The 26609-nt window shown below is 43.5% G+C and overlaps 5 protein-coding genes across 8 annotated transcripts; 1 reads left to right on the plus strand and 4 right to left on the minus strand.

Annotated features, from left to right (window-relative positions):
- Positions 1-479: 479 nt before the first annotated feature.
- On the minus strand, positions 480-5742 carry LOC116162462 (1,4-alpha-glucan-branching enzyme). Its single transcript, XM_031476080.1, has 5 exons — positions 5479-5742; positions 5258-5427; positions 5087-5202; positions 640-2274; positions 480-591 (listed from the first exon to the last, which is right to left on the minus strand). Exons 1-5 carry the CDS (start codon positions 5589-5591, stop codon positions 547-549), a joined length of 2079 nt encoding a protein of 692 aa, XP_031331940.1. The 5' UTR covers positions 5592-5742; the 3' UTR covers positions 480-546.
- Positions 5743-5762: 20 nt separating this feature from the next.
- Positions 5763-6621, minus strand: LOC116162465 (protein archease-like). Its single transcript, XM_031476082.1, has 3 exons — positions 6358-6621; positions 6278-6302; positions 5763-6231 (listed from the first exon to the last, which is right to left on the minus strand). Exons 1-3 carry the CDS (start codon positions 6404-6406, stop codon positions 5835-5837), a joined length of 471 nt encoding a protein of 156 aa, XP_031331942.1. The 5' UTR covers positions 6407-6621; the 3' UTR covers positions 5763-5834.
- Positions 6622-7938: 1317 nt separating this feature from the next.
- Positions 7939-8871, minus strand: LOC116162463 (astacin-like metalloprotease toxin 5). Its single transcript, XM_031476081.1, has 2 exons — positions 8408-8871; positions 7939-8358 (listed from the first exon to the last, which is right to left on the minus strand). The coding sequence occupies exons 1-2, from the start codon at positions 8862-8864 to the stop codon at positions 8066-8068; spliced, it is 750 nt and encodes a 249-aa protein (XP_031331941.1). The 5' UTR covers positions 8865-8871; the 3' UTR covers positions 7939-8065.
- A 2887-nt stretch (positions 8872-11758) lies between these two features.
- On the plus strand, positions 11759-20788 carry LOC116161123 (scavenger receptor class B member 1). Of its 3 annotated transcripts, XM_031474355.1 has the most exons (11): positions 11760-13021; positions 13728-13932; positions 14151-14242; positions 14293-14453; positions 14673-14814; positions 19216-19422; positions 19474-19700; positions 19752-19918; positions 19971-20092; positions 20142-20267; positions 20319-20788. In XM_031474355.1, exons 2-11 carry the CDS (start codon positions 13872-13874, stop codon positions 20556-20558), a joined length of 1545 nt encoding a protein of 514 aa, XP_031330215.1. In that variant the 5' UTR covers positions 11760-13021; positions 13728-13871; the 3' UTR covers positions 20559-20788. The 3 variants fall into 3 exon arrangements, with proteins under 3 accessions (XP_031330216.1, XP_031330215.1, XP_031330214.1); XM_031474356.1 differs by lacking the exon at positions 13728-13932 and having other exon boundaries at positions 11759-13021; XM_031474354.1 differs by lacking the exon at positions 11760-13021 and having other exon boundaries at positions 13042-13932.
- A 2897-nt stretch (positions 20789-23685) lies between these two features.
- Positions 23686-26407, minus strand: LOC116161871 (spermine synthase). Of its 2 annotated transcripts, none has more exons than XM_031475349.1 (7): positions 25903-26407; positions 25737-25848; positions 25298-25420; positions 25163-25249; positions 24959-25116; positions 24158-24349; positions 23686-24101 (listed from the first exon to the last, which is right to left on the minus strand). In XM_031475349.1, exons 1-7 carry the CDS (start codon positions 26329-26331, stop codon positions 23946-23948), a joined length of 1257 nt encoding a protein of 418 aa, XP_031331209.1. In that variant the 5' UTR covers positions 26332-26407; the 3' UTR covers positions 23686-23945. The 2 variants fall into 2 exon arrangements, with proteins under 2 accessions (XP_031331209.1, XP_031331211.1); XM_031475351.1 differs by lacking the exon at positions 25737-25848 and adding an exon at positions 25489-25594 and having other exon boundaries at positions 25903-26396.
- Positions 26408-26609: the final 202 nt, after the last annotated feature.

Here is a 26609-nt window from a genome sequence, read left to right on the forward strand (position 1 = left end):
AGTATTTTATTTTCTTAAATTCCATATATTTTCCCAGCGTTTCCTAAATTTCCTCCTGGGATTTCCACTAATTTCTTCAAGGGAATACTCTCCAGTATAGCGAAATGATTTACTGAATCCTTGATTTGCGGTATTTTATCCATGAATATGATCATCGTATTAAAGCAGTAATTTTCGCTTTCTGTTGTGAAGGCTTAGTTACATTTACAAGCGTTAAAAACCCTTATTTGTGTTAAATAAAATTGATTTCTAAGGCACTGGCAAAAATTTTGCCCCCCCAGGTGATATCGGTTGTATGGAAATTTCAATATAAATAATTATTGTCTGCATTATTATTATCTCGAAAGCATGAATCGAGGTCTTGTTTATGCACAGGAATAAAAACAATCGCTCTTTATCTCCAAACATACTTTCGTTCACGTTTAATGTAAAGCGGTATATGTGCGTTTAAGGTTTTGGTTCACAAATAAGTAAAGGAAAACAAAAGAAAATAGTTGTATTTAATAACGAGTATTTGCATATATAACAAAGTGAATTGCTCCTAGTTCATTCTTTGGCTAAAACGATTGCAGTTCGACAGGGTATATACACCTAAAACAGGTCACTTAAAAATTGATTCCATAGCACACTTTGGCTTACCAAGAAGGAGTGTCGGCGGCCGGCAAATCCCTCGTCTCTCGTTAAATATGACACGTTCTTATCGATTCTCTCTTGTCCGCCGTATTGGGAGTCGTCGGACGACAAGACCACCTTGTAACGACCGGGCTCGTGTACGCCCACCGGATAATCGGGGAAGCTCTTGTGCGTGTGGAAGTTGAACACGAACACTAATCCGGCCCTTTCGTGCGCGATAACCTTGTCGTCCTCGTGCTTCCAGCTGACGTAGCCGGGATGCGCGTGCAGCCACCCGTACCTCTGCTCCAGGTGATTCATGTCCGCGTCGAACCTGTTCAGGTACTTGTACTTTAAAAGTTCGTCGTCCACCAGATGCCACTGGCGGCGGGCGTAGTGATAGGAGACGTTATTGCCGGCGCGCGGGAAATCTAACCACTCGGGGTGGCCGAACTCGTTGCCCATGAAGTTGAGATACGCCTCCCCGCCCAGGCTGTGCGTGAGTAACCGGATCATCTTGTGCAAGGCGATTCCACGGTCTATAATCGCAGACGGATCGGATACGGTACTCATGTGAGTGTACATCTCTTTGTCCATCAGCCAGAACGCGATCGTTTTGTCGCCGACTAACGCCTGATCGTGCGACTCCGCGTACGCGACGTTCGGCTCCATCCACCTCCTGTTCGATAACGTATGGATAATGTTGCCGATATTCCAGTCGTCATCGCTCACCTCCTTCAGCAGCTCGATCCATTTATCCGGAATCGCCATGGCCAATCGATAATCAAAACCCAATCCGCCCTCCTCGACCGGCCTGCACGAGCCCGGCATGCCGGAAACGTCCTCGGCGATCGTCACCACTTCGGGATACAGCGTGTGGCATATGTAGTTGGCGACGGTTAGATATATAATCGCCTCCGTATCGACGTTAAGGCCGAAGTACTCGTCGTAATTTCCGCTGAACCCTTCGCCGATCCCGCGCGAGTGGTACAACATCGAGGTGACGCCGTCGAAGCGGAAACCGTCGAACTGGTACTGCTCCAGCCAGAAGCGCAGATTTGACAGTAGGAAGCGCTGGACCTCGAACTCGGAGTAGTTGAAGAGGCGCGAGTCCCACAGCGAGTGAGTGCCGCGCGCGCCCGAATGGAAGAAGCACGAATCGGTACCGTCGAACATATTGAGCCCGTCCATCACGTTCTTGCTGGCGTGCGAGTGGACGACGTCGAGCAGCACGAAGAGGCCGAGCTCGTGCGCCTTGTCCACCAGGTACTTCAGCTCCTCGGGGGTGCCGTATCGGCTCGACGCGCCGTAAAAGCTCGTCACCTGGTAGCCGAAGCTCGCGTAATACGCGTGCTCCATGATCGCCATCAGCTGGATCGTGTTGTACCCCTGTCGAACGATGCGAGGCAGAATGTTGTCGGCGAACTCGACGTAGGTGCCCACCTTGAGTTCGGAGGTCGCGATGCCGACGTGACACTCGTAAATGCGCAAGCTTTTCGGACGCTTGACCTTGGCGTTTTTGAAGAGGTGCCTCTCGGAGTACGGGGGGTTCCAAAATTTGTGCCGGTAGATCGTGCCCTCGGATTTGGGCGGTTCGACCACGTAGGTTGCCCACGGTGAGAGGCGATCTTCTCTGCTGCCGCTTGCCGTTTCGACCACCACCTGCAAACAAAAGGGGATAGAGGGAAAAACAAAGCAAACCGTCCTTTCAGATATTATTATTATTATCGTTTTTAAACAAATTACGGCTCGAGCTAGTGACGCAATACACCTCTGCTTCCACTTCCGCAATCGCTTTATTTGTTCACTTCCGTTTCCGCTATTTTATAACGGATGTTTACCGGAATTTTTTAATATGGCAAGATGCGCTATGATTAGCCGAGAGCGCGGGAGGGGGGGGGGGGGGGGGGTCAACCGAACCGGCATTACCAATTATTAATTAATTAAGAATGGTTCGCAGTCTTTTTAAATTAAGCTCCAGCCGTACTCAGGTTTAATACTCGAAAAATTGATTACAAATTTGGAGCATTTAATTAGCAGTCAATTTTAATTGTATTAATTAATTAAGAATTTCGTGCGCCTTTTTTTAATAATCAGGCGTACTCAGCACAACAGTAGAAAAATTCATTGGCGCATTTAATTAGCAGCCAATTGTAATTGTAGTAATTCCTCCACAATTATTAATTAAATGCTAAGTGAATGGCCCAATTAAGAATTGCGTGCCCCTTTTTTTTTAAATCAATTAGGGCCTAGGCGTACTCGGTACAACAGTGGAAAAATTCATTGGAGCATTTAATTTGCCAACAATAATTGATTTCATTATTACATAATTACTAATTAAATGACTTCATTAAGAATTGCGTGCGCGTCTTTTTTTTTAATAAATTAGGGCTGACGTACTCCGTACAACAGTGGAACAATTCGTTGGAGCATTTATATAATAAGCAGCCATTTGTAATTGTAGTAATTCCTCCATGATTATTAATTAAATGCCAACTAAATGACTCAATTAAGAATTGCGTGCGCCTTTTTTTAATACATTAGGGCTCAGACGTACTCGATACAACAGTTGAAAAATTCATTGGAGCATTTAATTAGCAGCCAATTGTAATAGTCGTAATTCCTCCACAATTATTAATTAAATGCTAACTAAATGATCCAATTAAGAATTGCGTGTCCATTTTTTTGAATAAATTAGGGCTCATGCATACTCGGTCCAAGTGTCTAGAAATTCATTGGAGCATTTAATTAGCAGCCAATTGTAATTGTAGTAATTCCTACACAATTACTAATTAAATGCCAACTAAATGACTTAATTTAGAATTTCGTGCGCTTTTTTTTACTAAATTAGGACTCAGACGTACTCGGTACAACAGTCCAAAAATTCATTGGCGCATTTAATTAGCAGCTAATTGTAATTGTAGTAATTCCTCCACAATTATTAATTAAATGCTAACTAAATGACCCAATTAAGAATTGCGTGTCTCCTTTTTAATAAATTAGGGCTCAGGCGTACTTGATACAACAGTGGAAACCAGGGGCGGACTGGCACCGGGGGGGGGGGGGGGGGGGTGCTGAAATACAATGATAGGTGACGCACCTCGTGTGGATTGTATATTTTGTTACTTTTAATTAGCTGCAATTTAAAAAAAACTGTATGGTAATTTATTTTCGAGAAAGGTGTACTTTAAAATGTTTTTGTGGTGCACCTCAGAGCTAACCCCCCCGCCACCATTATTACTACACTAATACTGTAATGGCCCGTAACCTATGCAATTCCACCTGGCCCGCAGTTACCCAGTCCGCCCCTGGTGGAAACATTCTTTGGAGCATTTAATTAGCAGCCAACTACAATTGATTTAATTCCTCCACAATTATTAATTAAATGCTAACTAAATGACCCATTTAAGAATTGCGTGCCCCTTTTTTTAATAAATTAGGGCTCAGGCGTACTTGATACAACAGTGGAAACATTCATTGGAGCATTTAATTAGCCAGCAATAATTGATTTAATTCCTACACAATTATTAGTTAAATGCCAACTAAATGACTTAATTTAGAATTTCGTGCGCTTTTTTTTACTAAATTAGGACTCAGACGTACTCGTTACAACAGTCCAAACATTTATTGGAGCATTTAATTAGCAGCCAATTGTAATTGTAGTAATTCCTCCACAATTATTAATTAAATGCTAACTAAATGAACCAATTAAGAATTCCGTGTCCGTTTTTTTTGAATAAATTAGGGCTCATGCATACTCGGTCCAAGTGTCTAGAAATTCATTGGAGCATTTAATTAGCAGCCAATTGTAATTCTAGTAATTCCTACACAATTACTAATTAAATGCCAACTAAATGACTTAATTTAGAATTTCGTGCGCTTTTTTTTTACTAAATTAGGACTCAGACGTACTCGGTACAACAGTCCAAAAATTCATAGGAGCATTTAATTAGCAGCCAATTGTAATTGCAGTAATTCCTCCACAATTATTAATTAAATGCTAACTAAATGATCCAATTAAGAATTGCGTACCCCTTTTTTTTTAATAAATTAGGGCTCAGGTGTACCCGGTACAACAGTCAAAAAATTCATTGGAGCGTTTAATTAGCAACCAATTGAAATTATATTAATTCCTCCACAATTATTAATTAAATTAATTAGCAGCCAATTGTAATTTTATGAATTGATTTAGAAATGATGACTATTAATTGCTAATTAATTTAAGAAAGTACCGAACATTACTCAGCCACTGTTGATATGGGAAAATTAAGTGCAACCAATTAAAATTAATGAATCGTATTGTCATTATTCCGCACTCCCATAAAACAAAAACGGCTAATTAAATGCCTTAATTGAAAGTTTAATTGGCCCACTTTACACAATAATTCCAATGCCACCTTTTTTAAGTGGAGAAACGAGGGGGTTTGAGTATTTGGATCTTTTGTTTAACGTTCGTGGCACAAGAAAACCTTACCTTTAATTCTGAATTGTGCGGAATGGGACACGATCCGTCCGGATTGGCGGGAATGTGCAACTCCCACTTCCCGTACTCGGACTTGTTGTACGGGTGACTGTCGCGATTCCAATTATCTGCAATACGAATTATCGCACAAATTGAAACGGGAAGGGGGACGGAATTCTTTACTAAATTCTCCGGCGAGAAATAGCTGCCTCGCGCCCGGCGCCCACTCGCGACACACCACCGAATTGTCGGGCTGCACGTTGACGCCGAACGACTTGTATGCCTGCGTGAACTCGCCAATGCCGCCGCCGCTTTCGTTAATCTTATCGATGGCGTCTTTGAAGCAGGCGTACCTGCAAACGGTCGTTTACTGTTTCGGCGCGCGAATTGTTCGCTTTACGTACCGGCGTCTGAATTCTCGCTCGTAGGGTCTCAGGTAGGGGTCCCTCTCTAGCATTTCGTTCAGTTTTGGAACGTCGACCTGCATTGGGTCGAGAGTTGAATATTTACCTCCCATTGTTTTGTTTATGTTGGCTTGGGCTCGTGTTATGTAATTCACTCAACTAATTAGCTGCTTATATAGAAAGGAATTAAAAAGAAATGCGAAGGGGCAATGTGAATGGTGGAGGTTATATCAAGTGACGCGATAAGTGATATTCAAGATCAGGTTAAGGTCAAATGATCAAAATAAAAATAAAAGTTACTTTAATCACATCCAAGCAGAGCCTGTGTGTATCACAGATTAAAAACTCGAATTACACTAAATATCAATTATAACAAACACCTCGTATTCATTCCGCTCGGGTTCGGCGACAATTTGCATTGCGGAATAAGTGATCGCCTTCACCTCGGTACCCTGAGGATGCTTCCCCAACGTAAACTCCTCCCCGTAGCACTTGCAGCTTACGGAAAGCTCCTCGCCTTCCGTCTTGAATTCGGTTATCACGAGCTTGCTGCAGATCAAAAACGGATCGCAGCTGAACAGGAAGAGCAGCTCGTCGAGAAAGTGAAACAGTAAACTTTCGAGATCGTGACCGCTCGCCTCGATCGTGTGCACGTCCCGGATTTCGACCGTCGACAGCGTCGTCATGTAGCCGAACATCGCCATGCCGCATTGCTCGAACGCCTCCTTCAAGGTATCGCCCCACGCGTGCAATCTGTACAAATCGTTAAACCGCGCTAGCGTCATACACGAGTACTTACTGTACGTCGGCAGTGTGGTCGAGATCTAGAATTGAGCTACGTTAATTTTGGGGTAACGGGGGGGCGAGACGAAGACTTACACTCGTATTTACAGGGGGCCAAAGTTAGGTCTTCATGTTCTAAATCCATATTTGAATTTGGGGGTTTTTAATAAATGAAAGTGAGGTTATGTAACATAACATGTTTAAAGTCGGCTGTGGTTGTTATTACAACAGTGTATATACAGGGTGCTCTTTACGTACGAAATTGCTAATTTTGATTTTCCATTTTTTTTATATGTCAAGATTTCTTTTTAACCCCTCATTTTTGCAAATGGCATATACGAAAGCAAAATGATCGAGCACGTACTTTGACTCCTAATTTACAGAGCTGATAGAAGAGTTTACTTACTTATGGTAGTCAAAAAGCTTTCTTTTTCATTTTAGAGAGTATGATCAAAAACTTTTCCTTCGGATTTTTGTTCCTAATTTAAAGAACTATCAGGAGAACATAATAACTGATAACAGTTCTTAATAGCAGGATGGGTTGGAAAAAAGTCGCCAGTAGTACGACTCAAAATTAACTAAGCCAATAATTTTCTTTTCGAGTAGATTTAACACGCGCTGACACGATTTGCCTTGGTTTTAGTATTAGCGAGCGAAAAGATTTGCTTATCAGGAGAACATAACGTGGCCGCTTTATTAATTGAATTAATGGGGAGGTACATTTGCTTTCAATTTAAAGAATTTTCGGGAAATTTTTGATACCTTAAGGCTCCCTTTTTACTTTGCGTAGTAGGAGAGTCCAGTGAGCGAGCAGCTTTTTTTATTCCGGGAGGAGACTGGGGACATAGAGTACCCCCCCAGCTATTCTCTCTAGCGCATGAAAGTCTTATGATAATTGTAGGAAAAGGAATCTTTCTTTTTTCTGGGGTTTATTCGATACTCCCTAGACGCCCCACCCTCCTCAAGAATGCGGATTCTCCCCCCCCCCCCGGGATCTACATTCTTCCCCAAAACGTGTGGTGGACTTAGCCTTTTTTTTAGAAAACACCATCAGATTGAGTTCTTAGGAGTGAACGTTTTGTGTGAGAGCGTAGCATCGGGGGATTTGGGGGGGTCTTAGTGAATGGGCCCAATAAATTCCATAGAGTTTCTTTCACTTGATATCAAAAATGTATAGTCATTCTGCTATTTGATATCAGCAAAGTATAATAATCGATAAATTGCTTGTCATTCCCTTGGACGCCTTTACTTCGATTACGATCCGAGTAATCATTAATCCATCGCATTTTATCGCCTATATATAATGTAATTTTGGGTTCAAATTTCCACGTTCCGATTAAGAAAGTCCAAGTATCGGAATTTTCGTCTACAATTACCGTCGCCTAATCACGGGAATAATTAACCGCATTGTAACGATAATAAATGAGGTGTTTAATTGCACTGTAAATTGAGATTGGGAATGTTTTCAAGGTTCGTTCAGGTATTAACTTAATCGCGCGCGCTTGTTACCTGTACAAACTTCGGAATGTTGAACGCGTTCGCAGTCGTCATTCGCATAATTGGTGTTTATTTTTTAAAATTTGCTATTTTCTGCGAAAATGTACAACATGTGCTCCTGATCGGAATCATAATATCGACCGAGCTACGAGAAAGAAATATGGGTACGGTATCGGGAGGGTATAAACCTTTTTATTACAATAAATAGCTTTGTACCAGGAGAACATGATACGTTTTATAACTGGGCTCCTGATTCAAATCATAACTTGAAAGAACTTTGGCGCTTAGAGTAGTGAAAGGAATACGGCTACGGTATCCACATTCGATAGGTACCAGCAAACGCAATCCCAGCGAAAACGTAGCGCGAATTAGGGGAGAGCGCCTGGTAACCAGTGCAGTTGTAAACTAGGCGAATTTTCGCCAGATCAGTTTCGCTGAAGAAATCCTTTCGCCCATTTTTCGTAGTAGGTCCCTTCGCTCTCATCGTCGCGTTTCCATTTTTGCTAAACGTGAACTGCCCATAATGCATAATCGAGTCGAAATCGTACGGGAATTCGAACGTCACGTTTCGAGCCAGCTTGAGGAAGTTTTCTTGGGCCCCTGTAAAAAAAGGCACGTGAGCGGGGAAATGCCAATCGAGTTAGAGTACCGTCTAAGATGTTCTCCTGGTACACTCGGACGTACTCGTCGCGATCCGGTCGATTGTGTTCGTGTAGGAAGCCGATCACGTGCATAAGTTCGTGTAGCACGACGCCCGCGCTCGTGCATCCCGCCCGAGCCAAATTCAGGGTCTGCCGCCCGCCGACACGCCCCACCTTCGAAAAGCAACCGCGCCCCTTGGAGGTGATGTGAACCCAGTCGCGATCGCTGGTCCGACGTTGCGCGAACCGAACGCACGTGTTTCGGTGGTAGACGGCCATCGCTCGCCATATGTACCACTCGTTGACGAATCCGTGGCTTCCGTCCATTTCGTATGGGACGACGCCCTCCGTCCATCTGTACGACCTGTTGACGAGCACATTGGTGTCGAACCATTCTGGCTCGATGCAGGCCACTTGTTGACAGAACAGGATTAGTTTTGACAGCAACGCGCCTGCTACTTTCATTTAAATGACGTAGGCAGCAACCGGAAACAATGAAACTTGCCCTGGTACCAGATTTGGTCCTCTCACCAAAACTACCTTACCATTTCTAGTCTCCTGATAGCAATACTCTTCGTAGTAAAAGGTACCTTTTCATGTTCCTTTGATCTTCCTATTAGGATCACAGAAAGACGTATTGTTTTCTCCTAATTTCTGAACACTTTAGACGTATTATTGTGAAATATATTTTCCCGATGGAATTATTTTAAGTTGTATTAGGAACACAGATCAGACGATTTCTGTTCTCCTAATAGAAAATTCTATTTCAAATTTGTCGCATCAATATCATACCACGGCAAGAAGGTAGAGGGTTAATAATACGGTTTATTCTTCTCGTTCGATGTTCTCCTGTTCTCCTGCTACCATTATGTTTTCCTGGCACAATAATATTTTACAAATTGTAATAGGATTACGGAAACACAAAGATTATTTTATCGTTTTCTTGTAATACAAATTTGATGTCTCGAAATGGGTGTACCAGGTTCACAGAAGCGCAAGAAGGTTATTGTTAAACACTTTTTTCGTCATTCTTATCCTTCTTCACTTTTAAATTGTATCGGAATTGTAAGAATGCAAGCGGATGTAGAATTTATTGAGTCATCAGTTTCTTTTTGTAAATTTTTTTGTAGTAATAGTGGTATGAGGATTACAGAAGGATTCTTCGTCTCCTGATACAATGACTTGCGCTTATCTCGTATTATTGTCTTTTGATTAAAAGATTTTTTTCGACAAATGGCTGTATCAGGATTGCAGAAGAAGGGGTATGAATGTTGTCTCAGACACATCCTTTGCCATTCTGATCCCCTGATCCATGTACGAAGATGCGGCATTTCATCACGTATCATATCCTTCTGATAAAAATGCGTTGTCTAGGATTAGATGTATCAGAATCACTGACGAACAAGAAGGTTTAGGTTATAATTTATTATAACAGTAAGAAGGTATAAGATGTGAGGTCAGTCACCTTATTGTGCTTTTGTGATCTTAATACAACAATAATAGGGTCTTGCATTATGTAACTTGTAATTGTATCAGGCGAACATAATGACGAAGAAGGTGTCTGGTAATATACACTTTTTGTGTATTGTGATCCTGATAGTGCAAACCATTTTCAGAAGAAAAATTTGTGTTAGAAGGAAATGAGGCGTGATAGTATCTGTCAGCAACTCTCACGCCTTCTTGCATTCCTGTGATCCCGATACGATTTAAAAGTGGTTGTATCCAGAGAACAAATTGACGAAAAGGGTGCGTCACAAGCCATACCCCTCAGATCCCCCGGTGCCTTTAGCACTGAAGGCTTTCATAGTTTTTGGAAGGGTTCTTTTCTCCCAAAGAGTATTGCTTAAAACGTAGCGCGGGGGGGGGGGGCTCGAGGGTATGGAATACACACCAGCAAAGGAAGACTTGATAATTTCCATTATAATATATCTGGGGGGTATTCCATACGCCTTAGACACCCCCCCCTCCTCCCTGGTGCTATGTTGTCCTCCAGAACACCTTCAGCCTTCAAGGCTTTCACCAACCTTTGGCCCTCAAGACTTTGTTAATGGTTTTTGAGAAGATGATCACATCATTTTCTCCAAAAATGTATTGCACAAAACGTAGCACCGGGGGGTCTGGAGGGTAGGCAATACCTCCCCCCCCCCCCCCGCGTAAAGGAAGATTCAATGATCGTTTCCAAAAAACCCACAAACTTCCTACCAAATGAAGACTTGATAATTTCCGTCATAGTATATCTCGGGAGGATTGTATACCCCCCCCCCCCCCGATCCTTTTCTCCAAAAAAATATTGCACAAAACGTAGCACCGTCTGAGATGTATGGAATATCAGGATTACAGAAGGATCAGAAATTGTCAGACACCTTGATCACCATTATGTATCTCCTGATACAATCGCTAGCATTTAATCTCGTATCGATTTCTTCTGATGCAAATTTTGTCTACAAATCGCTGTATCAGGATTGCAGAAGTAGGATAAGGTGAAGGAATTGTTGTCAGACGCGTTTTTTGCCATTATGTTCTCCTGATACGATCACTTTCAAATTCTATGGGAATCCCGGACATGTACTTGTCCGGCAGTAACTTCTACATCCACTTGCGCCCGATACGATTGAACCATAATAGTATCAGAAAAACATAATTGGGAGGAAGGGGTCTGATAATAAGTTCTCCTTGCTCTTCTGGGACCCTACTACAATCATTTCTAGATGAAAAATGTGTATTATAAGGAAATAAGCGATAAAGTCTGTCTGCAAACACTTATATTTTTAGCGCATTTTTTAAGAATTAAAAAAATGTGCTATTGTTTGCGTTTTGTCCGTCCGTCCGTCCGGACCCACTTCTGCCGTTTTGAACTACTTCTAGGGGAATGGTCCTAGAGTCCTGGAATTTTTTGCAGTAGGTAGTCTATACCTTGAAGGTGTGCCAGACGACCATCAAATTTCGCTGTCTAACCCCCCCCCCCCCCACTAATTATTTCCTGAGATGCTGTTTTTGAAAGTAAAACGTGCATAACTGTTACATATGACAACCAATTGGTCTCAGATTTTGCGTACGCATGCCTTCAGTGGTGCCAAGTTAAACTTTAGGGGGGGGGGGGGGGCTGTTAAAAAATAATTTAATCTCTCATTGTATTCTAATTAAAGGTCTCTACCAACTACTGCCCTTCTTTCTGTTCTCTTATCAAAGTACGGGGCGGAGGGGCAAGAGGGGGGTGGAACTAGTTTTATCCTTCATGGTACTCTAATGAAAGGTCTCAACGAAAGGAATTAATTTTTACCAACCGTATCCCTCTTATCGTCATCGGGTATATTCCCTTATACCAAAACAAAAGCTATTTCGGTTAAAAAAATGCGCTTTATCTGCACAGCAGTTGTGCACAATTTATACTTGTTTCTGCAATCCTGGGATTCAGAAACAATTTAAAAGTTACATCATTACAACATAACGACGAAAAAGGTGTCTGGCAATTGATCCTACACTTTCTTGTCCTTCTGTGCGCCCGATATAATACAACAAGATGAAATATGTGTAGTAATAAGTGACCAAATATCCGCCAGCAACACCTATATCTACTCGCACTTTTGTAACCCCGATAGGAGAACAATAAATTGTATAAATACTCATCGCCCTTATGCGATCCTGATACAATCGTTTCTACAAACGAAAAATTTGCATTTGAAGAAAGTTCGTCAGCATCTCCTGTGCTACAAAAGTGGTTGTATCAGGACAACCCCTACGATATGGCGAAGGGGATGCGCCACTCTCTTCCGCAATCGCTCCCGTTGCTCGATATACGGGACGCCGAGAAGGCCGATGTCTTTGCAGGGAACGTCAGTTTTCTCGCGACTACGGAACCGAGATAAGATTCCTGCGTCGAGTCGATGCGGTCTGCGACCTAGAGGACAACCAATCCGAGGAAGGCGTGACGGTGCCGTAGTTATGTTACAGAAACCGGGCCAGTACACGGGTTCAGTTTTTTTGGACGTCTCCGAGGGATGCTGGAAGATGTTGAGCCTTAGCCAAGGTTGAGATCTTGGTGTCGTTCTGGACCGTCGCGACGTTTGACGTGGATATTGCACCCAAAGAACCCGTCGGATTCGTGAGCAACGGCGGTGAGAAGACCACCAAAGCGAGTTCGGGTAAGGAAACTGGACACCTACGAAGAGGACCATAAACTTCTGGAGATTGTTTGTGTCAGAAGAACAAGAAAATAATATCGTCATGTGCTCATGTCACATTTTTATCGAATCGATTTAAATTGGGAATTTTGGAACGACCGGACATTTTGGGAGCACCCAGATGTCTTTATAAATGGTGCTAAAGCTGTATCTGTTTTACACGCGAACGTACTTAAGAAACAATTACCATTGATACGGTCATTATTCAAATACTAACGGGTACAAAATACAATGTTTAACGAGTGGCGTGTTTCAAATAAAACAACATAATTGCAACTATAAGAATGATTCCCCACCTTTGCCAAGAACGACAGGTATCATTTTTATAATTATATCGAACGGCTCCGTGCACGCTCCACCAAACAAAAGGCCAGTATCGAGCGGACATTTTCCCAAAAATGTCGAAAATCTCGTCCGCCCTCAGCAATCGAGCCTGTTTGGGTAAGTACCTTCAGGGAATTCGACCTTATTACCTCTTTGGAATTTTCGGCCTTGCCGCGCGTGCTGTTCGAAAAATAATTGAACCGATAATTAATTACTGAAAGGTTGTAATTACAGGGGGGGGCGGTCCGCGACCCGTTTTACAAGGATGGCGGGTTCGTCGCGGGAAAAAAAAGAGCGCGCGCGCGCCGTTTCGCAAATTGCGCGGGAAACTGATTACCTGTACGATTTCCGAGTGCAAGTTTTATGTGCAATTTAGTAATCGAATCGGGCGGTGGGGAATGCAAACAAGTAACGCGGCCAAGGGGGGAAAACGCGGAGTTGATCAGGTGTGACCCAACCGTTAACTTCAACTCGGGCGCCTTCCACTTCTTCGGGTGCCACGGTCGCCTAGCATCCGCGTAGCCGCTTTCTAAATAGCGCGGCCTATTTTTCTTCGTCGCGATTTATTTGTGAATTAATACCGAAAATACCGACCTACACGGTTTGAAGTGAAAGTGCGGCTATAACGAAACGCGCGCGCTGAAAAATTTCTAAAGGTCGAGTTTTATATTAATGCGATTTCTATTGTTAATTACAATTAAAAGTGGCTGTTAAACCGGGTTACCTTGTTCGTTCGCTTTAACATTATTAATATTTAGTTACGTGTGCACAAAAAAGCGTTTTTAATTAACTTGTTTATCTATCCTGAAACCTTTGGAATTAGTATAACAAGGTGTGGGAACTTCTCCGAGCTCGGATTGTGTATTGAAGAATGTGCAACCAGTTGCCGCTCTCAGTGCCTGGAATGACAATCGCCCCCTAAAGAGAACGCAACATTCTAAATCCTCCGCGAGATTAGTTTACGAAAATGAAGGGCGGCAGAGAGAAGATTTGCGCGAAACTCTCCAGCGCGTTTCTACGTAAATGGTGTAAGTATTCGCGCGTCATCGTGAATTTATGCATAATATCTTCTCGGTGACAGTAGTTTACGCATATCAATTTCTTAATTAGTCACATCGACCGTGTGGCAGGTACGAAAGTACAAGGTGACTTTTAAACAATAACTTCCTTGGAAGAACTGCCTATAACTTTACGTAATCGCGCTAACTATTTAGGTCATTGCGTAAACACCTTCACTCTCTTGCAGGGATCGTGGCGGCAATCGCGCTCCTATTCGTAATCCTAGGCATAATCGTCGCGATCTTCTTCATGACATGGGTCAACCTCGTCGTGCAGCACGTAAGTACCAGGCGCGCGCGACGACGTCCGTTAAAACGTTCCCTTTGCAGCAAATCGTCCTGAAGAACGGCTCGCAGGCGTTCGGCTGGTGGAGGAAGCCGCCGGTCACGCCGCGGATCTCGATCTACGTCTACAACGTGACGAACGCCGATGACTTCTTAAACAACGGCTCCAAGCCGATCGTCGAAGAGCTCGGCCCCTACGTCTACACGTACGTATATTGCGTAACCGATCAACAATGCGGGTATCAACAAAACGCGATCACTCGGCGACTTTCTCTATTTACTTATATTACAAAATTTCACTTTCCGTTCTTATATAACTCACACGCACACACAACGCCGTACATTATCATAATTAGATTACGAAACGCGCGGCGGCTTTCTATCGTCGTCAAAAGATGAGACTGAGATTCGCGTTCCAATTTCAGGGAGGCATGGGAGAGGATGAACGTGACGTTCAACGACAACGGCACCGTATCGTACAACCTGCAGAAGCTCTACTTCTTCAGCGAGGAGCTGTCCGTCGGCTCGGAGGACGACGTAGTCGTCGTTCCCAACATTCCGATGCTGGTGAGTGTCTTCGGCACGGTAGCGACCCAGTTTGGCGCTACGCGGAACTACACGTCGAATTAATTATACCGCGCGAATTTGATTATTAGTTCCAATGTCCAAGTTTTGAGTAGTTTCAATGGCCTAGAACACAGGGGCGTGGGAAATGGTTAGTGAATAGGGAAGAATACGTGGAATGATCAGTGAATCAACATTTCCAAGAGTCGCTACGGCTTCTAGGAGGCGAACTTTTAAGGTTTCCGCGAAATTTTCTAGTCATACTTCCTGCCAGAGGTAGACGGGCGAACAAAAATGAGTAACAGTCGAGTCGCTTTCGATTCATGTAAATTTCCAAAGGTGACTAGACGGTCACTTATTTCTGATCGCTTTCTAAGAAGGCCGCAGTTATGGTGGAAGGAAGCACATTTCTAGGTGGCAAGAAGATTTAGTGCAATATTTTTGGCAACGACACGGTGGGGGGGGGGGGGGAATAACCCCCAGCAGTACCATCGACAAAGAGAGAAAGACTCGATAACTCATTTTCCCCATGAGGGTTTTCTGAGGATTTGATAATCTTCCTAAAAGCCGTCATGGCAAACGTTTTTTGGGGAAGAATGTTACCGGGGGGTCTGGGGGGAGGCGATAAGATGGTTCATTGCCATTTCCAAAAAACTCTCATGAGGGGATTATACGAAAAGGAGTTATCGAATCCTCCTTTATCGGGCGGTGTCTAATTTTCCGGGAATGTTAGTCTTAAGGGTTGGAAGTTTTATGGGGAAAGCTTTACTGTGGGGGGGGGGGGGGATTTTTCGGAAATTGAAATGCTACGTACGCAATAGTTTCTGGAGGAAAGGATGTGATCATATTTCCAAACACAATTACGAAAGCGTTGAGGATTAAACGTTCTGTGAGGGTCAGCGTGCCACAAGAGGGAGGGGGGTTGCAATGGAAATGATCAAGTCAAGTCTTCCTTTGCTAGGAAGTTTGCGTTTCTTTGGAAGCGATCATTGAATCCTCATTTACTGGGGGGTACTATGCGATCAAAAATGAGCTTCTATCGAGTCACCTTTGGAACTTTTTGTTTACATAAGAAATCGTATTTAACTTGAACTTCCAAAGGTGACTCGACAGCAACTCATTTTTGATCGCCCGTTATTTAAAAACCCCCCAAACTCCCGGCGCCACGTTCTGTGCAATACCTTTTTGCACAGAACATAGCGCCGGGGGTTTGGAGCAAGGATTTGATCATCTTCCCAAACACTATTATGAAAGCCTTGACGGCTAAACGTTTTTTAGGAACAGCGTACTACCGGGAGGCCTGGGCCGTAGCCCCCAGTACTCATTATGATGGAAATGGTCATCTTTCGCTAGGAAGTTTGTGTTTCTTTGGAATCGATCATTGAATCTGGATGTGTTGGAGGGGGGGATTCCATACCCTTCCGTGCCGCGTTCTCTCCAATACGTCTTAGGACAAAGGGGTGTGAAGGTTTTGAATGCTAAACGATTTGTAGGGGGATGCGTAGACCCCCGGTGCCACGTTCTCTGCAATACTTCTAACGAGAAGTTTATTCCCAAGAACTATTATGAAATTCTTGAGGGCTAAATGATTTGGGGGTTTGTGGGGCCAGCATAGCACCAGTTGGTTCTGGGGGTATCACCCCCCAGTACCTGTTTTTCACACCCTCAGTAAATACCCCCCCCCAGTATAAATACCACCAGTGTATATTATGATGTGTCTTGTAGGAATTTTATGTTTTTTTAATAGTTTTTACCGACATAAATGTCAGAAAAATGATACATTACTGACGAGGAAATATTGAAGTGCGAGGCCCCTTTGGGGCCGAATACTTAAATTTGCGAGTCAGATAATGAAATTTTACTGACGAGTTTTGCATTAAATTTTACCCGAAATCGTCTTTTAATACAAAATTTCAATTTTTATATATAGCTTGTAATGAATGTCAATCTGTCAGTGATGACAGGTGTCAGGTAAAGTGACGGTGCGTTCCTGACAGAAAGTAGGTATGAAAATGAAGATTTTAGGACGATTTTGGGTAAAAGAGCATGAAATCTTCCTTTTCTCGGGGGGGGGGGGGGTCTTAGGAGAAGAGGATCTGGTGATCTTCCCAAAAACCAAACACTATTATGAAAGTCTTCACTCTTGAGGGGTAAACGATTTGTGGGGGAAAGCGCAGGGACCGAGAGGTCTGGGCGCATGCCCCCCCCCTCGTGTATAGGATTAGGATTAGGAAGTTAGTAAGTCTGCTTTTCCTAGGGAGTTTTGGAAAAGTATATATTACAATGGAATACCGCTCAGTAAGTAACCCTCCAAAATTATAAGGGCTGTTTTTCTAGGAAGTTTGTCTTTTTTGTGGTAAAGTTTATATGGGATACCCCTTAGCAAATACCTCCAGTGTATATTAGGATGGAAATTAAGTGTGGGTCTCCTAGGAAGTTTGTGTGTTTTTGGAAAATTTCGTGGAATCTGTTTCTGTTGGGGGGGGGGGGATACCATACCTCCCAAACCCGGTGCCATGTTCTCTCCAATACTTCTTAGAAGATCTTCCCAAACACGATTAGGTTTTTCTTGAGGGCTAAATGATTTGTAGGGGAAACGTAGCATCGGGGGGTTTGGGGGGTATGGAATACTCCCTAGTGCATATTATGATGGAAGTTATCAAATCTGTTTTTCTTGGGGAGTTTGTATTTTCTTTTGGAAAAGTATATTATAATAAAATACCGCCCAGTAAATCCCACTCCCCCTCCCCTCGGTATATTATGATGGATATTATCAAATTTGATTTTCCTAAGAAGTTGTGTTTTTTTAAGTATATAGTATGAAGGAATACCCCCCCCCGTGCATATTATGACCCCCAAGACCCCAGATGCCACTCCCTGTAATGCTTCTTAGTAGAAGAGGATTTTCTAGGAAGTTTGTATTTTTTGAAAAGTCGTAAATACCCCTCCTCCCCAGTAAATACCCCTCCTCCTTCCCCCACTGTGTATTATAACAGAAATTATCAAGTCTGCTTCTCCTAGGAAGTTTGCGTTTTTGTTTGGAAAAGATCATTGAATCTTCCTTTGCTGGGAAAGTATTCCAGACGTCCCTCCCCACCCCGCCCCACCCCGGTGCCGTGTTCTCTGCAGTATTTCTTAGGAGAAAAGGATCTTATGTTCTTCCCCTAAACTATTATGAGAGTCAAGACCCCAGATGCCACTTTCCTTGTAATGCTTCTTAGAAGAAGAGAATTTTCTAGGAAGTTTGTATTTTTTGAAAAGTCGTAAATACCTCTCCTCCCCAGTAAATACCCCCCTCCCCCCTTCCTCCACTGTATATTATAACAGAAATTATCAAGTCTGCTTCTACTAGGAAGTTTGCGTTTTTGTTTGGAAAAGATCATTGAATCTTCCTTTGCTGGGAAGGTATTCCAGACGTCCCCCGCCCCCCGGTGCCGTGTTCTCTGCAGTATTTCTTAGGAAAAAAGGATCTTATGTTCTTCCCTTAAACTATTATGAGAGTCAAGACCCCAGATGCCACTTTCCCTGTAATGCTTCTTAGAAGAAGAGGATTTTCTAGGAAGTTTGTATTTTTTGAAAAGTCGTAAATACCCCTCCTCCCTAGTAAATACCGCCCCCCCCCTCCCCCACTGTATATTATAACAGAAATTATCAAGTCTGTTTCTAGGAAGTTTGCGTTTTTGTTTGGAAAAGATCATTGAATCTTCCTTTGCTGGGAGGGTATTCCAGACCTCCCCCCTCTCCCATCCCGGTGTCGTGTTCTCTGCAGTATTTCTTAGGAGAAAAGGATCTTATGTTCTTCCCCTAAACTATTATGAGAGTCAGGGAGAAAATGTCAACAAGCGATCTGATGGTTTATGGTTTTCCGGAAATTTCATAGAATCTTCTGTTGCTGGGTGTGTGTGGGGGGGGGGGTTATTCAATACTTCTCTTTACTTTTTATGAGTTTTGACAAATACTTCATTGCAGAAAAGTGAAACATGGCTCAAAATTGTCCCTAAAAATTGTTTTGCACCTCAAATTTCTTAATTGTCTTTTAATACACTTGCTATCAAATTCCTTTGACGTTCATACCAATTTTCCCTCGAGTGCGCCCTCTCTCGTTTCCCTCAAATTCTCCTCAAGTTAATTTCTTCTCATACTTTCACTGAGTTTTTTGTTTTGTATTTGTGGCCTTTATTTTTAAGTTTTTAAATTTCCTCATAAAGTGCCTCAAGCTCTTGCCAAATTCCTTTTGAATTTCTCTCAAGTTCTGCTTCCCCTTCTTCAGAATTTCTACCAAATTACCTTATGGCTTATCTAATTTTCTTATTTTTTTGTCCTTCTGTGCCCTGATATAAAATTCTATTTGAATTATTTGCGTCGAGCTTCGAGGTCTTTCCTTAACTCAAATTTTGTTTTAAGAGCGCAACATCGCAATCGAAACACGCCGCCCGCTTTCTGCGTCTCGCGATGGCTAGCATAATGGACATACTCAAGATAAAACCGTTCGTCGAAGTTTCCGTCGGGCAGCTCCTCTGGGGCTACGAGGATCCGCTCCTGAAGCTCGCGAAGGACGTCGTCCCGAAAGAGCAAAAGCTGCCCTACGAGGAGTTCGGCCTGATGTACAACGTGAGTATTCGCGAGATCGCGCGAGACGAACTTGAATTGTCGAGATTTCAGAAAAACCGCACCTCGCCGGATACCCTCACGGTGTTCACCGGCGCCACCGACATCACCAAGTTCGGACTGATCAACAAGTGGAACGGAATGTCGCACTACTCGCACTGGCTGACGGACGAGTGCAACAGCCTGCTCGCGTCGGACGGTTCGATCTTTCCACCCGGTATAACGCCGAACACCACCCTGTATATCTTCGACAAGGATCTGTGCCGGCGTCTACCCTTGAAGTGAGTTCCGCGAGACGCGCCGCACCGTGCGCGCCTAACGAGTTTGTGTAGATTTCAGAAGGAGGTCGAGCGCAAAGACGGCGTCCCGGCGTATCGCTTCAGCCCTCCGTTGGACGTATTTGCCAACGCCGACGAAAACCCGGAAAACATGTGCTTCTGCCCCCACGGACCGCCTTGCGCGCCTTCGGGATTTTTCAACGTGTCTCTCTGTCAGTTCGGTAAGTAGAAGGTGATCGGGGGCGTTTCCGCCGTAACTCCTGTACTCGCCAGACTCGCCGGTTCTCCTTTCGTTTCCCCACTTCTACCTCGCCGACGACACCTATCGGACCGCGCTGGAAGGTATCTCGCCTCCCGATCCCGAAAAGCATCGCCTATACCTGGACGTTCAGCCGGTGAGTGTCTTTAGATTTTTGGACTCGTTGCACTTAGACATTTTGATAGATGATGGGCACAGCGTTGGCGGCGCGAGCGCGCGTCCAGATAAACCTGGCCGTCTCCCAGGTCGTCGACATTAAGCAGGTGGCGACCTTCCCCGATATCATCTTTCCGATTCTCTGGTTCGAGGAGGTACGTATCGCGTTCGCGTGGGCGGTGTGGTATACACGCAATTTTTCGCAGGCGGTCGACGGACTCCCGGAGGAAATAACGAACCTGATGCGATTGGCGAACCAAGTGCCTCCAGTCGCTCACGCCTCCATCACTGGCGTACTCTTCGCCCTAGGCGGCGTCCTGCTAATAATCGCCGTGTGGAGATTAGTGAGGGGGGCGAATCGCCTGAGCTCGCTCCAGCTGGCGACCGGTCACATCGGACCTCAGCAATCGAAAGACGTTCAGATGAACAACGTAAATAGGCATTAGTTTCCGCGCGCGACGAATCTCTTAGTCTTCCATGAAGAATCTGTGACTGTACTTGCTCCATTTGTAAATAGTTTAGATCTTTTTGGTTTCTGTTTTTTTTATTTTACGTTTTAGTTCAATTTTTGGTGTAGTCTTAAGTCCAAATAGATATGGTTTGTTTAGTTAGTACCAATTTTGTTATGTTATTTGTACATTTTTAAACGTTTTAAATAAACCCCCTTAAAAACTCAGAACGCCTTTTCGGTCCGATCCACTAAAAATCCTGACATTTATGAATTTCACTGACCCATATAACAATCCTTACTTTTGCAAAGTTGGTTGTGGATTACCTAACAAAAACAGTTGAATAAAACAAGAACGAACCTGGTCAGAACATGTTCTTACGCATATTTGCGGGATTTTCTTGAGTTATTCAGGATCTGTTTAGGTCTTACCCGTAACTTTGTAGAACTTTTCAGTTATAACCTCTTCCTTTGTTCCATTGTTCCTAAACCGGCCTTTTCATTCTTTTGGCGACTGCTCTCCACACATTTTGCGCGTTTTTCACGTCACATTCGCACCTTCCTTTCCGCCTTTTACGAATTATAGGAACCGGTTCCGCATTACTTAGGTAGAATTATTTGTTAAGGGTTCTCGTTCTGCGACCGGTTCCGGTTCCAGTTTTTTTAAGGGTTCCGACATAAACATTATGCTATAGCGCTAAACGTACCTATCTTTCACTGAAACTTTCAACTTGCACGCTCGTTTCATCTCTGTCAGCTGCCTCTCTTTTTCTACTTTCCTTTTCTTCAGCAGTATGTTTCAACTGTTGCTTTCTTCACACATTCATTAACGTTCTTGTTGTTTTTGAAGCGATCTTTATTTTCGGTATATTATGGTCACTTTAAAATATTTGATATGTTACCCTAACAAAGTTTACACAATGACCTTTCTTTATCACGAGCAGGGCTATATCTTATATATAATATTTTATCGGTAATAATGTAATGATCATAGGGACCATCGACATAATCATCATTATAAATGGACTGGGCGTGCCAATAATAAGCGCGGATGCTGCAGGTGAGAGAGAAGGGAAAATTAATAGGGCAATCTGTCCCTTACGGTTATGCAACTGATTGGTTCCTTCAATTTAATTTGAATGCGATCGTGATCGCTTCTGCTGAAAGAACCAATCAGATGCGTAAGCGTAAGAGACAGCTTGGCCTCTTAATTTTCCCTTCTCTCTCATCTGCAGTATCCGTGCTTAGCATTGGCACGCGCAGTCCATTTATTAATTATATATCGATGGGTTTCATGTCATGTATGGGACATCTACTACTCCCTACAAAAATCATAAGCATCTAGATTTCCTACACATTTTGGGGGTGGGCATAGACCGGGGGGTCTATGACACAGAAGAAATCGATTACCTGTTCCTAAAAGCTACAAGAACAGTCGCTTTTGGGATAGGGCCATCAATATTCCTCTTGTAGCTGAACTGAAGGGTCTGAAGCATCTCGATTTCCTAAACATTTTGGGGGTGGGCACAGACCGGGGGGTCTGGGGGGTATGGAATACCCCCCAGCACACAGAAGCAATCGCTTTTCGTAAAAGCAACAAGAACAGTCACTTTTGGGATAGGGTCATCAATTCCTCTTGTAGCTGAACTGAGGGGTATTCCATACCCCCCCAGACCCCTCGGTGCTACATTCTGCCTCATTACTTTCAACCCTTCATGTATGGGACGTCTACTACTCCCTACAAAAATCATAAGCATCTCGATTTCCTAAACATTTTGGTGGTGGACACAGACCGGGGGGGTCTGGAATACCCCCCAGCACACAGAAGAAATCGATTATCTGTTCCTAAAAGCTACAAGGACAGTCGCTTTTGGGATAGGGTCAACAATGCTCCTTATAGCTGGGTAGTATTCCATAACTCTCTCCCCCCCTTCGATCCTTCGGTTCCTAAACATTTTGGGAGGGACCATAGAAGGGGGAGGGGGGTCGCACACAGACAAAATCGATTACCTTTTTCCAAGAGCTATCAGGACAGTTATTTTTGGGATAGATAGGTGGTGAAATTTCTGCCTTACGTTTGTTGTATTTTGATTTATTTCTTTCTTTATAATTTACTTGTTCAGTATAAACATTTTGGGGGTGAGCACAGACCGGGGGGTCTGGGGAGTATGGAATACCCCCCAGCACACAGAAGCAATCGATTCCTAAAAGCTACAAGGACAGTTGCTTTTGGGATAGGGTCATCAATTCCCCTTATAGCTGGGCAGTATTCCATAACCCTCTCCCTCCTCCGATCCTTTGGTCCCTAAACATTTTGGGGGAGACCATAGAAGGGGGGGGGGTCCCATACAGACAAAATCGATTACCATGTCCTAAGAGCTACCAGGACAGTTACTTTTGGGATAGATAGGTGGTGAAATTTCTGCCTTCGGCTCGCTCGGCATTAGGTTAACAACCGGGGCCAAAAGGACTGTCTCTTGTGTCAAACCTGATGATAGTGTCATCAAATAAGCTGCGTCAACTTTTAGTAACTATCGTTTATGTCGCGTTTTTTGGAAGAAATAGTGGTAAAATTTATGCCGAACTCGCCTCTTCTGCTCTCCCGGCATTGTGTTGTCAAAAAATGCGACCAAACCGGAAGAGAAATGGCATCAAAACTGCGTCAACAAGTCACTATCGTATCTAATTACCAAGCAAGCCGAAGGCGAGTTCGACATAAATCTGGCATTATTTGTTTGCAAGAAACAGGTGGTAAAATGTCATCCGACATGAATACTTAATAAAACAATATAAAGGCACAACCATCTTGAGCGGTTCCACCCTGTGTATATATATATACAACCTTCGATGATTCACACATTTTTGTAAAGCTGGCAACCGCGCGATCTAACGTTGTGGCCATCTTGATTTGAGCGGTCGCCAAGATAGCATCGTGTAGTTCACGTTTGTTGTATTTTTGACTTATTTCTCTCTTTATAATTTACTTGTTCAGTATACATTTCATGTTTTTGATACTTTTCAGTCTTGTTTGCTCCAATTTATGGTTGTTTTAATTACAGTCTTGGCCCAAACCGAATTTGATTATCGCTTTTTTTAACAAAATGTGTTTGAGAATAAAACAAGCGTTGCTTTCAGAAGCTTTTAATTTGCCGGATTGCGGTAACGAACCAAACGTGCAGAAATAACAATTAATACTTATAAGAATACACCAATCAACCTCTTTCCCCCAATACCGAGTAAGTGGTGCGGGTGTGGTACTTTCGAAATGGCAACGCAAACAATTAGCAGGTGCGTTGCGATTCCGAGCAGCGGCCGTGACATCGCCATTTGTTTTGTACACCCTTCCTAAATTACAAATTGACTACACGAGCACGTTTAGCGATCGTTATCCCTTGTTGGCGAAGTGAATTTGATAAAAGACCCAGAATTCCATGAATGACGGAATGAAGGCCTGACACTTGTTGACGACCAGAGGCGGATCGATGGTCGCCAGGTAGTTTTCGTACTTCTCGAGGGCCAGACTGCAACAGGCGCCGTTACCCTAGAAAATAAAGGGCGGGAGGATTACGGCGATCGAGACGCTAGCGGTATACGCACGTGCGACATGAATTTGCCCGTCGGTTTTAGGATTTTGAAGGAGAGGCTGAGGTATTTCTTGACGAAGTTCCATATTTCGCTCTCGGAATCATCGGCGATCGGCACGTCGGTCAGGTCGCCGAAGACGTAGTCGAATTTGCGATCCTCCTTCACGAATTGGTCCAGCGATTTCATGCAATCGCCCACTATGATCTGTAATGCGTAAATTCGAAACAAACATCTTTGACAACTTTGACCTTGAGGTCTGCGCATGCGTCAAGTTCAAGGTTCAGTTTTGTTTGCCGACAGAAACAGGTCCGTCAAGTGGTCAAGTCAACAAACAGAACCGAATCGAATGATTTTGAGCTTGGCGCATGCGCAAATCTCAAGGCCAGAGTACGCTTATCTACTAAAAAAAAATAGAAGGGTGGAAATCTGTCCGAGGGTCTCATTCGATTTTGTGAACATTTTTCCAAAATAGGGGGAGGGGAAAAATAATCCAAACACAATGTTGGCCTGAAATTTGGTTACGGTTTCGATATTTAGGATTTGTTTTACCCGTGTAGGGCCGGGAAAGAATACCCCTACCGCAGAGGACACTGCGTGTCGTAAAAGGCGACTAAACAACTGGTAATGATAAATGGGAAAAGGGAAACACATCATTATAATTTGGCGCCCAACGTGGGGCGCACAGCATTAATGTTTGGCGCCCAACGTGGGGCCACAGCAATAGTTTAGTTTTTAAGGACTTTCGAAGACTCTTAATCTAATTAAAGGCTCTGAAAGCCGACACCGGGACTTACAGTTACGGTATCTAAGTACCTGATAGTTAGAAGTTGACTTTTGATCAAGAACGTCCCCGCAAATGGAACGCATGTGCTGTTTGCACGCCCGCATCACAACTTCGTCAATTTCCAACATGGTCACATGCTTCGGCTGCTCCTTCAGCAACTCGTACAGCAAGGCCCCGTCGCCGCCACCTACAAATGACAGTCCTTCAGAAGTGAACCAATAGAGGCCTCTCACCCAAAATGACAATCTCTTTGTCCTTATAATCCTCCTTGCCGCGCAGCATTAGCGTTTCAGTATAGATCAAGTCCGCCTCGGAAATATCTGCAAGCAGAGACGTCTATAAAGAGGCGTGGACCGCTCGCGCCTTACTCTGTAAATCGTCGAGCACGAGCATGTTCCCTAGACTTTTCGAATGGACGACCTGCACCTTCTGATACGGCGAACGCTCCTCGAACAGTATACTATCGATGTCGTACTCCAAAAGCCGATCGTCTAAAATCAAACGGGCCGATCGTAATTGATCGAACGACGATCGCGAACTAGCAAAATCTTGTACCTACCCGACGAAACGAAATAACGGGAAAATGTACCTCTGTGAATCGGCGGATAACGGGTATCGTTTAAAATACCGCAACCTCTCAGATTGTGCTCCATTTTTCTGTATTTCTACAACATGTTTCATGCTAAAGAAAAAAATACATGCGGGGGGCATCGCACTACTACAATGTAATATGAAAAAAGGCGCTAAGCTGATTTGTGTCACAAAAACTACAACTAGAAGAACACGTGTGTTTTAAGTAAACCGAACCTGAGCTAGTCAGATAAACATCGAAACTTCCGCCCCGTTTTATCGGAGGGAATTGTTTAGACCGAAAGCAGCTTATTGTTACATAAATTTTCTGTTCAATTTGTTTTGTACACTACGAAAAAGTTTCGAATTACTCTCAACGGCCTTTAAGCTCGAAAACCATTACCTCTAACGTCAGTATGTTAATGTCGCTGTCGTCCCCCTTTAAATACTCGATGTTAACGGTTATCGTGCCGTTATCGAAAATTCTTAAACTTATCACGCTACCCATGTCGCCGGAGTAAATGTTTAAAGAACCGCCGGCGATCGAAAGTGTCGTGATCAACTTGAGATTGCCGATGTAGTCGCGAAGAACGTTTTCGATGTTCGAGGATAGCAACGAGAGGTGCGATTCGTTTTTGACGTTTTTCGGATCGACCGAAAAGTCCAGTAGGAGAGTGTAAACCGACATTTCGGGCTTCTTAACGGGAATTACTGGACGATTAGGGAAAAGAGAAGGCCGCAAAAATCGGTTTTTGGATCTTAACCACAAAATCAAACAAATGTCACTTTTAACTTTTACAGTGTTGTCAGTTGCGCGTTGCAATTTTTCCATACTATACAGGGAGCGACAATATTATGATAAAAAATTTCACATTAAAAAAGGAGATGATTATTGTATTCTAGGCGCTTTCTTTCGACTACTTCGCAATCATGATTTCGAGATCGTGATTCGTAGGATCACGTTTTACGAAAGAACGCGCGAATTTAAATCAAAGTATGGTAAAGTTTACGAAGTAGACATTTGCATTCGAATTAGGTATTTTTTGTTTGGATTATGAAAATAATTTAAATACAAGTGGAAGTACTTGCACGATTATGCTCCTCTTCAGT

Source organism: Photinus pyralis, unplaced genomic scaffold (genome assembly GCF_008802855.1).
Source record: "Photinus pyralis isolate 1611_PpyrPB1 unplaced genomic scaffold, Ppyr1.3 Ppyr1.4_LG10, whole genome shotgun sequence".
In the NCBI taxonomy this organism is placed as follows: Eukaryota; Metazoa; Arthropoda; class Insecta; order Coleoptera; family Lampyridae; genus Photinus; species Photinus pyralis.